The sequence below is a fragment of the Leucoraja erinacea genome, chromosome 37 (genome assembly GCF_028641065.1).
Source record: "Leucoraja erinacea ecotype New England chromosome 37, Leri_hhj_1, whole genome shotgun sequence".
Taxonomy (NCBI): Eukaryota; Metazoa; Chordata; class Chondrichthyes; order Rajiformes; family Rajidae; genus Leucoraja; species Leucoraja erinaceus.
This window is the reverse complement of record NC_073413.1, coordinates 6291028-6305558: the sequence shown is the minus strand read 5'-3', so window position 1 is coordinate 6305558 and position 14531 is coordinate 6291028. Positions and strand designations below refer to the sequence as shown.

The 14531-nt window shown below is 47.3% G+C and overlaps 1 protein-coding gene across 4 annotated transcripts; it reads left to right on the top strand.

The window, feature by feature from the left end:
* The first annotated feature begins 101 nt into the window (after window positions 1-101).
* On the top strand, window positions 102-13603 carry LOC129713846 (cytidine deaminase-like). Of its 4 annotated transcripts, none has more exons than XM_055663183.1 (5): window positions 102-327; window positions 9071-9235; window positions 10375-10486; window positions 12379-12436; window positions 13240-13603. In XM_055663183.1, the coding sequence occupies exons 2-5, from the start codon at window positions 9079-9081 to the stop codon at window positions 13351-13353; spliced, it is 441 nt and encodes a 146-aa protein (XP_055519158.1). In that variant the 5' UTR covers window positions 102-327; window positions 9071-9078; the 3' UTR covers window positions 13354-13603. The 4 variants fall into 4 exon arrangements, with proteins under 4 accessions (XP_055519158.1, XP_055519157.1, XP_055519156.1 ...); XM_055663182.1 differs by having other exon boundaries at window positions 103-327; window positions 9074-9235; XM_055663181.1 differs by lacking the exon at window positions 102-327 and adding an exon at window positions 2209-2360 and having other exon boundaries at window positions 9074-9235.
* The last annotated feature ends 928 nt before the right edge of the window (window positions 13604-14531 follow it).

Here is a 14531-nt window from a genome sequence, read left to right as displayed (position 1 = left end):
TGTCTAAATGCCTCAAAGTAACTGACCCCCCCCCCCTCCCCGACCCAAGCTTTGAAAAATTTTGAGATTTGGCAGAAATCCCTGATTAAATCGAGTGGCCTTGAGAGGATTTGAGTATACTTTAATTTGGAAATACTGCGTGGAAACAGGCCCTTCAGCGCACTGAGTCTACACCGACCATCGATCACCCGTTCACTAGTTCTAGACAATTCCGTACCCTACACACCAGGGACAATTTGCAGAAGGCAATCAACCTACAGACCTGACGGATACAAAGTGCTGCAGTAACTCAACCGGTCAGGCAGCTTCGCTGGAGAACATGGAAAGGTGACGTCTTGGGGTTTTTTTTTGTCCCTACTCTACTACTTACTATTTGTTTTATGTTCAGAAGTTCACAAATTATAGTAGAATTAGGCCATTCAGCCCATCGAGTCTACTCCACCAGTCAATCATGGCTGATCTCTGCTACCTAATCTCATTTTCCTGCCTTCTCCACATAACCCTTGACATCCGTTCTAATCAAGAACCTGTCTGTCTCTGCCTTAAAAATATCCACTGACTTGACTTCCAAGTCCACTGTGGCAATGAGCTCCACAGATTAACTACCCTCTGACTAAAGAAGTTCCTCCTCACCTCATTTCTAAAAGACCGCCCTTTAATCCAGACTCTGGTCCTAGACTCTCCCACCAGTGGAAACATCCTTTCCACATCCACTCTTATGCCTTTCATTATTCTGTAAGTTTCAATGAGGTCCCCCCCTTCAACCTCCTAAACTCCAGCCGGGCGGAGGCCCAGTGCTGTCAAACGCTCATCATATGTTAACCCACTCATTCCTGAAATCATTCTTGTAAACCACCTCTCCAGAGCCAGCACATCCTTCCTCAGATATAGGGCCCAAATTTGCTCACAGTGTTTCAAATGCTGCCTGACCAGTGCCTTATAGAGCCTCAGCATTACATCTCTCTTTTTGTATTCCAGTCCTCTTGATATAAATGCTAGCATTGAATTTGTGTTCCTTACTATCGATTTGACTTCCAAATTAACGTTTTGGGAGTCCTGCACCAGCACTCCCAAGTCCCTTCGCAACTCCGATTTCTGGATTCTCTCTCCCTTTAGAAAATAATCTATGCCTTCATTCTTATTACCAAAATGGATGACTCTTCACTTTGCTACACTGAATTTCATCTGCCACTCCTCTGCCCACTCCTAACATGTCCAACCCATTCTGCAGAGTCCTTGCTTCCTCTACACTGCCTGCCCCTCCACCTATCTTAGCACCATCTGCAAACTTGGCCGCAAAGCCTTCAATCCCCTTACCTAAATCATTAATATTAATACAGCTTGAAGAGAAGCAGCCCCGGCACCGACCCTTGCGGAACTCCACTAGTCACTGGCAGCTCCTTTTATTGCGACTCTTTGCCTTCTGCCATCCAGCCAACCTGCTATCCATGCTAGTATCTTCCCTTTAATACCATGTGTTCACAAGATGTTGGAGCAGATTTAGACCATTCGGCCCATCTAGTCTGCTCCGCTATTCAATCATGGCTGATCTATCTTTCCCTCTAAACCCCGTTCTCCTGCCCTCTCCTCGTAACCTTTCCTGACACCAGTACAAATTATATACTGAATGTTTTGTTATTTATTATGGAGTTTACAGAATAATATGTTTGCATATTTTTTCGTGCTGCTGCTCGAAAGAATTTCATTGTTCTGATTCGGGACATAAACACTCTTAATTTGCTGATCTATTTTCCCAGTAATCACAATTTAAAAAAAAAAAAAAATTTTTAATTAGAAGCCGTGTACAAAAGTATAAACCCCACGGCATATGACATAATACATTTATTGTACAGCTTCAATTTTAATTTTTAGCTGAGATGAAATAGAAAAAGAGAGAAAATGAAAAAGGAAGTGAATGTGTAAGAATGGAACCTCTAGACTACCAAATAAGTGGAGTCGAAGAAGTAAAAAAAATGAGAAAAATGTAAAGAAATAAAAAGACAAAAAGAGACTGAAAAACAAAGAGTGATGATATACCTGCTTCATCTCTCCCCACCCATCACCCAACCTGTAAATCGGTTTCATTCCAAAGTTGCGTTGCACCATACTATCCTTGTAATGAATCAATGAATGGAATCCATCTCTTCGAAAATTGCTCTGGTTTTCCTGCTAAGACAAGTCATATTTTCCAATTTAAGATTCATCTCAATTTAATCCAGTGCCTTAACAATGATAGCACTTATACTCGCTGGCCAATCAGCTTGTTGACCGGTGATGTCATTTTTAAATTTTTTAAATGTATTTGGAATGTGTGTCAGTTCCCAAAGGGAGGTCAGTGCCGATCGCCAGTTCCTCTCCAGGTAAGAGAAATTGTCTTTGCGCTGTCCCCTTGTATCAACAGCTAAACACAGGCGACATTATAAGCAAACCTTTACTGTAGTCAGTAACAATCGATTAACATACTGCAATGCGTCAAATCATACCATTTTTTAAAGCCAGTTCTTAAAGGTACACCACATGTACAGATAGTACATTGTTACTGCTGAACAAACTCAGTCTTGCCCTGAAACATCACCTCTTCCTTCTCTCCTGAGATGCTGCCTGACCTGCTGAGTTCATCCAGTACTTTGTATCTATCTTCAGTGTAAACCCACATCTGTAGTTCCTTCCTACACAAACTATGTGAATTATCGCCTCTGGGATTGTACGACGGTTAAATGTTTATATTAATGTGCCTTTCAACCTGTAATCAATTCACTTTTCCTCATTGATATTTTCACTGAGATCTGCTTAAAAGTCTCTCTGAACTGGTCATTCCAGACACCAGTAGCTCCAGTGAACTGCTCCTCCAGGCAATCCTCGACAAGTGTGTCCGCACATCTCGCTCAGTTAATGTAACTGTTGCCATGACATTGCATCAGCTTACATCTTCAGGTTAACTCTATTCTTGCTACAGACCCAATACTGCCTTATCGACAGCCAAATCAAGACAAGTTTATTCGTCACATACACATGCGAGATGTGCAGTGAAATGAAAAGTGGCAATGCTCGTGGACTTTGTGCAAAAAACAAACAAACAAACAGAATGGAACAGAGTCACATATTCTTTTACATATTGAATATTGTGGGCGGAAGGAAAAAGGGGGAAAAAACAGTAGGGTGGTACAGCAAAGTTAGTCCCTGGTGAGATAGGAGTTTACAGTCCTAATGGCCTCTGGTAAGAAACTGCTTCTCAACCTCTCCGTTCTCACAGCATGGCAACGGAGGTGTTTGCCTGGCCATAGTGGTTACCAATATACCTTATATTTGGAGTCTTTCCAGCGCAATGAACTCAAACTGAGAAAGTCTCCACTTTGTGTAGGAAGGAACTGCAGGTGCTGGTTTAAACCAAAGATAGACACAAAATGCTCAGCGGGACAGGCAGCATCTCTGAAGAAGTGGAATGGGGTGACGTTTCGGGTCGAGACTGAAGAAGGGTCTCGACCCGAAACGTCGCTCTTTCCCGGATCTTCAACTCTGGATTAGATTTGTTTAACATTGTCACATTGTATGAAAAGCTTTTGTTTGCATGCTCGCCTGTCAGAGAAAAGACTCTACACAAACACAGTCAAGCCGTCCACAGTGTACCAAAGGATACAGCATGTAGTGCAAGATAAAGTCCGATTACAGATGGTACATAGGTCTCCAGTCAGGTAGATGTGAGGTCAGGACCGCACTCTAGTTGGTGAGAGGAACATTCAGTTGCCTGAGTACATCTGGGAAGAAACAGTCCCCGAATCTGGAGGGATGCATTTACTAACTTCTGATGGGAGAGGGGTGAAGAGGGAGTGACCGGGGAGGGACTGGTCCTTGATTATGCTGGCAGCCTTGTCGTAGATGGAGTCGACGGAAGGGGATGTTGGTTTGCACGATGGTCTGGGCTACGTCGATAACTCTCACCGATTTCTTGTGACTGTTCTCAACGCCCCCAATCACGTGCAGGACACGCTATATTGGGTTGGCATTAATCTTCGTGCCCACCAGGGCTTTGGCACAAATGTACCCTTTCAACAGCATCCATGCTAGTCTCCCTTGCTCGTCCGTGCAGCAATTCTATACACACTGAGCTCCTCCTCAGAACTTGATGTGGTGAACTAGATGGCTATAGTATCAATCAAGATAAGTTCCTGATCTCCCAACCTACCTCAGTGCGACCCTTGCACTTTTTTTTAATCTGCACTTTCTCTGTAGTTGTAACTTTGTATGAGTCTGAAGAAAGGTTCTGACCCGAAACGTCACCCATCGTTTTTTCTCCAGAGATGCTGCCCTACGCACTGAGTTGCTCCGGCACTTTGTGTCTATCTACATTATATTTCTATATATTTTCTTTTTCTGCACTACCTGTTGAATTTGTGTATGGTTCGTTCTGCCTGGATCGTTTTTTTACAAAGTATTCACTCTGTCTTAGTATATGTGACAATGATAAACCAATGTCAATGGTCAAAGTTGCCGTACATCTCAGGCAAGTGGATTTCAATGTCCTGTCCCAATCATAGAAACATAGACAATAGGTGCAGGAGTAGGCCATTCGGCCCTTCGAGCCTGCATCATAGCTGATCATCCAACTCAGTATCCTGTACCTGCCTTCTCTGCATACCCCCTGATCCCTTTAGCCACAAGGGCCACATCTAACTCCCTCTTAAATATAGCCAATAAACTGTGGCCTCAACTACCTTCTGTGGCAGAGAATTCCACAGATTCACCACTCTCTGTGTGAAAAATGTTTTCCTCATCTCGGTCCTAAAAGATTTCCCCCTTATCCTTAAACTGTGACCCCTTGTTCTGGAATCATGATCCTCAGGCACGTAATTGCTGCTGTTAAATCTTCCCATAGAGTGCTGGAAAAAAAAGCACCCGGAGAAAACCCACACGCGCGGTTATGGAGAGAAAGTGGATACGTACAAACTCCGTACAGACAGCACCCGTAGTCAGGGTCTAACCCGGGTCTCTGGCCTTGTCAGAGTGCACTCCAAAGACATGCAGGTTTGTAGGTTAATTGGCATTGGTAAAATTGTAAATAGCCCCTAGTGTGTAGGGCTGTGCTAGTGTATGGGAATTGCTGTTCGGCGTGGACTCGGTGGCCCAAAGAACCTGTTTTCGTGTTGTATGTGTAAACTAAACTAAACTACTGGCTACTCATTGGAGCAGGCTTGGGGAGGGACAATCTGGGCCATAAACCCAATCTGCTGCATGTGATGTCCAGAGTCCAGCATGCTGCCCCATTAAGCATTGATTCAGATCCCAGGCAAGCGAAGGTTGGATTATTAGAAAGTAAAGGCAAAAGTCCAACAAACTATGTGGCATCAAAGGTTACAATCACCAGCTGCGCCACCTTGCCGCTCGCCAAAATGGTGGGAAAAGCAGTGTTAATGTTAATGGTCTCAGAATTTGAGGAAGGACATCCTTGTGATTGAGGCAGTGCAGCGTAGGTTCACGAGATTGATTCCTGGGATGGCTGGACTGTCATATGGGGAAAGATTGAAAAGACAAGGAGTTTAGAAGGATGAGGGGGGATCTTATAGAAACATATAAAAGGACTGGACAAAGCTAGAGGCAGGAAAAATGTTCCCAATGTTGGGCGAGTCCAGAACCAGGGGCCACACAGTCTTAGAATAAAGGGGAGGCCATTTAAGACTTGAGGTGAGAAAAAACCTTTTCACCCAGAGAGTTGTGAATTTGTGGGATTCCCTGCCATAGAGGGCAGTGGAGGCCTAATCACTGGATGGATTTAAGAGAGAGTTAGATAGAGCTCTAGGGGCTAGTGGAGTCAAGGGATATGGGGAGAAGGCAGGCATGGGTTATTGATTGGGGACGATCAGCCATGACCACAATGAATGGCGGTGCTGGCTCGAAGGGCCGAATGGCCTCATCCTGCACCTATTTCCTATGTTTCGATGTTAATGTGACAGGTCAAAGTACTTTCAGCAGAGCTGTGTCGGAGAGAAGACAAGTTAGCTTTGAGTTGCACAAGGGAGTGAGTCAAGTGGACAAAGGCAACAATCATTTTAGGCGAGGCCAGGATTGCCATGGTGAGAGACTGTTTATGAAATGATCTGTTTGATAAAATAATGAAAGGAGTCAGACAGAGAGAGAGAAAACAAAAGGACATGTGGGCACTTGAATGCAGGTCAGGGTGGAGAGAACTGGGTGTGGGGATAGCTCAGCGGTAGAGTTGCTCCTTAACGGTGCATGAGACCCGGGCGCTATCGTGACTACGGGTGCTGCCTGAACAGAGTTTGGGACAATCGGAGGTAGGCAAAAAAGCTGGAGTAACTCAGCGGGTCAGGCAGCATCTCTGGAGAGAAGGAATAGGTGACGTTTTGGGTCGAGACCCTTCTTTGGATCCTCTGTAGATCCAGCCTGACCTGCTGAGTTCTCCAGGTCTATGCGGTGCAGGCTCGAAGGGCCGAATGGCCCACTCCTGCACCTATTTTCTATGTTTATGTTTTGCTTTTAAAATAAATCCGTGGTCGGTTGAAGAAACATCACGATAGACCACTCTGGAAGTGCAGGTTTTGCTGTACACTTCATACTGTAGAACACATCATAATACTTGAGTGAATTAATGGGGTTAGATTATTTTTTTTTAACCTAATGTCTAGAATTGATCGATACCCACCCTATGTACCTTATACGTACACATGTACTGTGGATTCACACGGAACATTCACTTCTACTGAACCGGAGATGAGATGAAATACCACTATCATGTTGCTGTTGTTGGGCTAACACGTCAAGGTACAGTCTGCACCTGACCATGTAGACCTCGTTCATTGCCAGCTCTGGGATGTGGAGTTGGCGTAACAAATCCTTCTAGGCTAGGAGCCACTCGGACTGGAAGCATCATCTCCCCGACATGCTGGAATTCAGAAGATTGAGGGGGGATCTTATAGAAACTTACAAAATTCTTAAGGGGTTGGACAGGCTAGATGCAGGAAGATTGTTCCCGGTGTTGGGGAAGTCCAGAACTAGGGGTCACAGTTTAAGGATAAGAGGGAAGTCTTTTAGGACCGAGATGAGAAAATCATTTTTTAAACAGAGAGTGGTGAATCTGTTTAATTCTCTGCCACAGAAGGTAGTTGAGGCCACAGTTCATTGGCTATATTTAAGAGGGAGTTAACTAACCTTGTGACTAAAAGGATCAGGGAGTATGGAGAGAAGGCAGGGATGGTCAGGGATAGGTTACACAAAAAAGCTGGAGAAACTCAGCGGGTGCAGCAGCATCTATGGAGCGAAGGAGATAGGCAACGTTTCGGGCCGAAACCCTTCTTCAGACTGATCGGGGGCGGGGGTGGGTGGGGACAAGAAAGGGAAAAGGAGGAGTAGCCAGAAGGCTGGGGGATAGGAGGAGACAGCAGGGGGGCTAAGGAAGGGGAGGAGACAGCAAGGACTAACAAAATTGGGAGAATTCGATGTTCATGCCCCCGGGGTGCAGACTCCCCAAACCCATCATGGTCGGGGATAAGTTGGATGATCAGCCATGATCATATCGAATGGCGGTACAGGCTCGAAGGGCCGAATGGCCTACTCCTGCACCTAATTTCTATGTTTCTATGACAGTTCCCAAGAGAGCATACTTGTTTTCATTAGGCACAGCACAGCCACCCTCATTTTCCCAGATGGCCCTGAGATCATCCAGCTGCTTCTCCAGTTCCCCAACACGGTCCTTCAGGAGCTGAATCTGAACGCAGTTGCAGCAGCCAGAGGCTCCATCCGTGTCCCTGGGCTCCCACATCCTGCAAGCATCACACTGTCCCATCTGTCCTGTCATGAGTTCCCGCGTCCTGTCCTCTCCAGCTTTTTTGCGTCGCCTCCTCTCCTCGCCGAAGACTCTCGAGCCAAAGACACACTTTACTCACAAGTGGGTGTGGGGGTGGCTCAGCGGTGGAGTTGCTGCCTCACAGCGGCAGAGACCCGGGCTTCACCGTGCCTGTACGGAGTCTGTACGTTCTCCCCGTGACCGCGTGGGTTTTCTCTGGGTGCTCCGGTTTCCTCCCACGCCCCAAAGACATGCAGGTTTGGAGCTGAAATGACTTCTGTAAATGGTACCTAGTGTGTAGGACAGAACTGGTGTACGGGTGATCGCTGGCCGGCGCGGACACGGTGATCGAAGGGCCTGTTTCCACGCTGAGAAACTCAACTAAAGTGAAAGCAAAGGGAGATTTTTGCATCAGGCAGAGGAGAGAGGCAACCTGAGTTAACATTATAGGCGGGGAAAACCTTCTAGCAGTGGTGACCAGTACTGATGGGAGCAGCCAGTGAGTTAAATGGTCAGACAAAACGACTTTTGGTCGCCTAATTATAGGAAAGACGTCAACAAAATAGAGAGAGTACAGAGGAGATTTACTAGAATGTTGCCTGGGTTTCAGCAACTAAGTTACAGAGAAAGGTTGAACAAGTTAAGTCTTTATTCTTTGGAGCACAGAAGGTTAAGGGGGGACTTGATAGAGGTCTTTAAAATGATGAGAGGGATAGACAGAGTTGACGTGGATAAGCTTTTCCCATTGAGAGTAGGGATGATTCAAACAAGAGGACATGACTTGAGAATTAAGGGACAGATGTTTAGGGGTAACATGAGGGGGAACTTCTTTACTCAGAGAGTGGTAGCTGTGTGGAATGAGCTTCCTGTGGAAGTGGTGGAGGCAGGTTCATTGGTATCATTTAAAAATAAATTGGATAGTTATATGGACGGGAAAGGAATGGAGGGTTATGGTCTGAGCGCAGGTTGATGGGACTAGGGGAGAATATGTGTTCGGCACGGACTAGAAGGGTCGAGATGGCCTGTTTCCGTGCTGTAATTGTTATATGGTTATATGGCTGTAGGGAATAAGCTGCCCCCACCCTGGTGTTTCTGCCAGTCCTGGTTAAAGTGTACATCTTTAGCAATGAACCGCCAGGTTCGACGTGACAAAGGCCAGTGCCCTGACATTGCCCTGTGTTTACCCAGCGCAGTGTACACAAGCACACACACACACACGCAGGGTGTTTGTCAGCCGATGGCCACAGTGTTTTATGAACCTTCCCCCCCCAGCAGACAGAATGTGCACTCCCGCTGACCCGGCCTCCAGCCAGAGGTCCGAGGAGACGGAGAAGCTGATCAAGAAGAGCCACGAGGCCAAGGCGTGCTCGTACTCCCCGTACAGCAAGTTCCCCGTGGGTGCGGCCCTCCTGACCGAGGACGGAAGGATATTCACAGGTGAGGGGTGTGACCGGCACCAGTCTGTGCACTGACTACACAGGGTCGGCAGCTGGGTTAGGTTCACTGGTCTCTGTAAATTGGCCCCGGGTGTGCAGGTCTTCGGAGGAATCTGCAAAGAGTTAATCCGAATGTGGGGAGAATGGACAATGGGATCATAGATACATAGAAAATAGGTGCAGGAGTAGAGGCCGTTCGGCCCTTCGAGCCTGCACCGCCATTCAATATGATCATGGCTGATCATCCAACTCGGTATCCTGTACCTGCCATCTCTCCATACCCCCTGATCCCTTTAGCCACAAGGGTCACATCTAACGCCCTCTTAAATATAGCCAATGAACTGTGGCCTCAACTACCTTCTGTGGCAGAGAATTCCAGAGATTAATGTAATCTCTGGAATCAATTTCGATGTAAGGTTAGTGTAAAAGGGTGCTTGGTGGCTGTCATGGACTTGAGGGGCCGAAGGGCCTGTTCCTGTGCTGCATCTCTCGTGGGAGTTCAACAAAGGTGCAGATCCCAGGGGAGTCCTTGTAGGTGAGGGAGGGGGGAGCCCACGAGAGTAGCAGTGGCTGAGGGGAGGGGGAATTCCCTGGTGCAGACCCCCTTACTTTGGACTTTGGAGATACAGCCTGGGAACAAGAAGGCCCTTCGGCCCGCCAAGTCCGCGCCCACCAGCTTTCACCCCGTATGTTTGCACTACCCTACACACTGGAAATGCATTTCGTTGTCTCTGTACTGTACACTGACAATAACAATTAAAATTGAATCTGAATCTGAATCTGGGGACCATATTGCAATTTATACCAAATCCAATTAAGCTACAAACCCGTACGACTGGAGCGTGGGAGGAAACCAGAGCTCCCGGAGAAAACCCACGCGGTCACGGGGAGAACATACAGACGGCACCCCTGGTCAGCATCGAACATGGGGTCCCTGGTGCCGTGAGGCAGCAGCTCTACCGCTGCGCCTCCATGCCGCCCCATGGGTGAGGGGAAAATCCCTTGGGTGGGGGGTGCAGGGGCAGATTGGGAAAGGTGAGAGCCCCGGGGAACCACAGTGGGTGGTGGGACGGGTCACAGTGGGGGTGAGTCAGTGGCGAGGCAGAGTCCGGGCCTAACCTTGTGCTCCTCACTCCCCAGGCTGCAATATTGAGAACTCCAGCCTGACGGTGGGCATCTGTGCAGAGCGAGTTGCCATTCACAAGGCCGTGTCGGAAGGCTGCACCAAATTCAAGTCGCTTGCGGTTGCCAGGTAAACACAAGTTCATCAGGAGCGGAATTTGGCCACTCGGCCCATCAAGCCTACTCCGCCATTCAATCATGGTTCTCCCTCCTAACCCCATGCTCCTGCCTTCTCCCCATTAACCTCTGTGACACCAGTAGTCTTTAGACCCAAACCCAAACCAGTTAGGAGCAGACGAAGGCATTCGATCCAATTTGTGATCCCAGCTACAAAGACAGATGTATACAGCAATTTGTTCTTCCCCCGCACAATTAAAGCATGGAATAATCTCCACCCAACTATAGTTACCCAACCTGATGCAACTAAATTTAAAGTAGCTCTTTCTTCCCAATAACTCTTTCTGGTTTAAGTCCTTCCCTTCACCGCCTCCAGTTTAAATTCCAGTTGGAATGTTTTGGAGGACCAAGAAACCAAGATGCAGCAGCATGGGATCAGGCCCTTCGGTCTACTGGCCCACACATAGATACCAAAGGACACCCTTTGTTCTATTCTACCACCACTAGTTCTATTCTACACACTAGGGGGCAATTTACCGAAATCTATTAACTGACAAACCCGCACTTCTTTGGGATGTGGGAGGAAACCGGAGCCCCCCCCCCCTCGGGGGAAAAAGCGAAGGAATGGGTGACGTTTCGGGTGGACCTTGCTTTCTCCCCCCTTCCCAGCTCTCCCACAGCCTATTCCTTCACTCCATAGTTGCCGCCTCACCCGCCGAGTTTCTCCGTCTACTTTGTGACTGAGACTGTCACTCCCGCATTGGCCTCTGCAGCCACAAGCTGCGACGCTGCTCCAGCCGAGGTTTGGAGCAAGCAGCCAACAATTAGTATGCATCACCCGTGGGTCAGTCATGGGTGATGCATCCTCTGGTTTGTCCCCTCTCCTCTCACATCCTTAAACAACAGACAACTGTTTTGCCATGCTCCGACTCGAGAGAGCAACCCTGACCTCCTATCTACCTCATTGAGGAACTAGGGCCTATCTTTAATCGGAATTTACTGGACTCTATCTTGCACTAAGATATATTTATTCCCTTTATCCTGCATCTGTACACTGTGGATGACTGGATTGTAATCATGTGTAGTTTTTTTCGCTGACTGGAAGCCTGCATAGCATACAGAGATTAACAAGAGAGGCATGTGGAGTCAGGATCCTCTCTCAGCACCAGGCCCCTGTTAAACACAGGCACAGATACATTGCTTCTCATGAAGTACTATAATAATAATAATAAATTTTATTTATGGGTGCCTTTCAAGAGTCTCAAGGACACCTTACAAAAATTTAGCAGGTAGAGGAAAAACGTGTAAGGGGAATGAAATAAATAGTAGAGACATGACTAGTACACAAAGTAAAGACAGAATTCAATTCAAAACGCAATATGAGGCAATTAATGCACAGATGAAAAGGGAGGGGGACGTGGGGCTAAGGATAGGCAGAGGTGAAGAGATGGGTCTTGAGGCGGGACTGGAAGATGGTGAGGGACACGGAATTGCGGATCAGTTGTGGGAGGGAGTTCCAGAGCCTGGGAGCTGCCCTGGAGAAGGCTCTGTCCCCAAAACTGCAGGGGTTGGACTTGTGGATGGAGAGGAGACCGGCTGATGTGGATCTGAGGGACCGTGAGGGTTGGTAGGGGGAGAGGAGGTCAGTGAGATATGGGGGGGGGGGGGGGGCAGATGGTGGAGGGCTTTGTAGGTGAGGACCAGGATTTTGTAGGTGATCCGGTGGGAGATTGTGCATTATCCTGCTGACAAGATTTCTTAAGAAGATGTCTCAACCCGAAACGTCACCTCCAGAGATGCTGCCTGTCCCGCTGAGTTACTCCAGCGTTTTGTGTCTATCTTCGGTTTAACCCAGCGTCTGCAGTTCCTTCCTACAGATTTTGAACATGTTCTGTTTTGTTCCAGTGACAAGAAGGAGAACTTCATCACTCCCTGTGGAGCCTGCAGACAGGTCATGTGCGAGGTGAGGCTCCGTAAACCGGGCATCCCGGTGGCATGCTCGCCTGTTGGGCTGGGAATGGTCGGGAACGGGACTCTGGGTTGCAGACAGAACCAGTGGACAGTCTGGTCTGTGGACAGTCTGTTGACAGTCTGAATCTGTGGTCAATCTGGGTCTGTGGACAGGGGGGGTCTCTGTATTTTGGGGGATCAGTATCATTTTTGCAACCTGTTCTTCTGCTGCGTAAGATTGTCATTGTTCAACTTGGGACATATAGAAACATAGAAAATAGGTGCAGGAGTAGGCCATTCGGCCCTTCGAGCCTGCACCACCATTTGATATGATCATGGCTGATCATCCAACTCAGTATCCCGTACCTGCCTTCTCTCCATACCCCCTGATCCCTTTAGCCACTAGGGCCACATCTAACTCCCTCTTAAATATAGCCAATGAACTGTGGCCTCAACTACCTTCTGTGGCAGAGAGTTCCAGAGATTCTCCACTCTCTGCGTGAAAAATGTTTTTCTCATCTCGGTCCTAAAGGATTTCCCCCTTATCCTTAAGCTGTGACCCCTTGTCCTGGACTTCCCCAATAGCATATGCCAATAACAGCCTCTTGACCCTTGCACACAACGGGGTTAGAATCTAAGAATCGTCTAGACTGCGGTCTGTGGACACTCTGTGGACTGTATGGGTCTGTGGTCGCTCTCGGATTCTGTGTCTCACTAATAAAGTTTGTGAAGGAAGATTTACCTTTGAAGAACGGACTGCTGTCTCAAAACCAACGTACCTCACTCTCTCTCTCTCCCTCTCCCCCCCCCAACCAGTTTGGAACAAAGTGGGAGGTGCACATGACGAAAGCCGACATGTCCCACATGACCATGACGGTCGAAGAGCTCCTGCCACTATCCTTCGGACCCGAGGACTTGGAGACCAAATGACGGGGGCCGGCGGGGAGTGCGCTGAGCGTTCCCAAAGCGTGGGATTGTTCAGAGCAGGGACACGGTCCAGATAATAAGGACCCCGCTCTTTGTATCATTTTCAGTTGTATTTAATTCCGCAGTGTATTTTGTGACACTATAGTTGTATATTTTAACATTTCTGGAGGCGTTAAAGGTAATTGATTAACTATGTTACAGTTTGTTATAATTATATATGATATTAATTATAATAAATTTGTTTAATATAATGAACACATTTCAGCGATCACTCCGGCTGGTTTAATGCACATTACATCAAGATAGAGTGGGATTATTGATGATGTATACATGGAAACTTTGTGTAACCCTACTCCATGCCTACACTGGGAGGGTGTGATCTGGGATACCCAGAGGAGCATTAAAGCTGCATTTTACCTGTGGTGTAACTTCACTATGAATGTCTGATGGAGACAGCATAACGGGAGCTTTACATTGTACATAAAAGTAAGCAAGTGCAGCAGGCAGTGAAGAAAGTGAATGGTATGTTAGCATTCATAGCAAAAGGATTTGAGTATAGGAGCAGGGAGGTTCTACTGCAGTTGTACAGGGTCTTGGTGAGACCACACCTGGAGTATTGCGTACAGTTTTGGTCTCCTAATCTGAGGAAAGGCATTCTTGCCAGAGAGGGATTACAGAGTAGGTTCACCAGACTGATTCCTGGGATGTCAGGACTTGCATATGAAGAAAGACTGGATAGACTCGGCTTGTACTCGCTAGAATTTAGAAGATTGAGGGGGGATCTTATAGAAACTTACAAAATTCTTAAGGGGTTGGGCAGGCTAGGTGCAGGAAGATTGTTCCCGATGTTGGGGAAGTCCAGAACAAGGGGTCACAGTTTAAGGATGAGGGGGAAATCTTTTAGGACTGAGATGAGAAAAACATTTTTCACACAGAGAGTGGTGAATCTGTGGAATTCTCTGCCACAGAAGGTAGTTGAGGCCACAGTTCATTGGCTATATTTAAGAGGGAGTTAGATGTGGTCCTTGAGGCTAAAGGGATCAGGGGGTATGGAGAGAAGGCAGGTACAGGATACTGAGTTGGATGATCAGCAATGATCACATTGAATGGCGGTGCAGGCTCGAAGGGCCGAATGACCTACTCCTGCACCTATTTTCTACGTTTCTATAACAGCACCATGC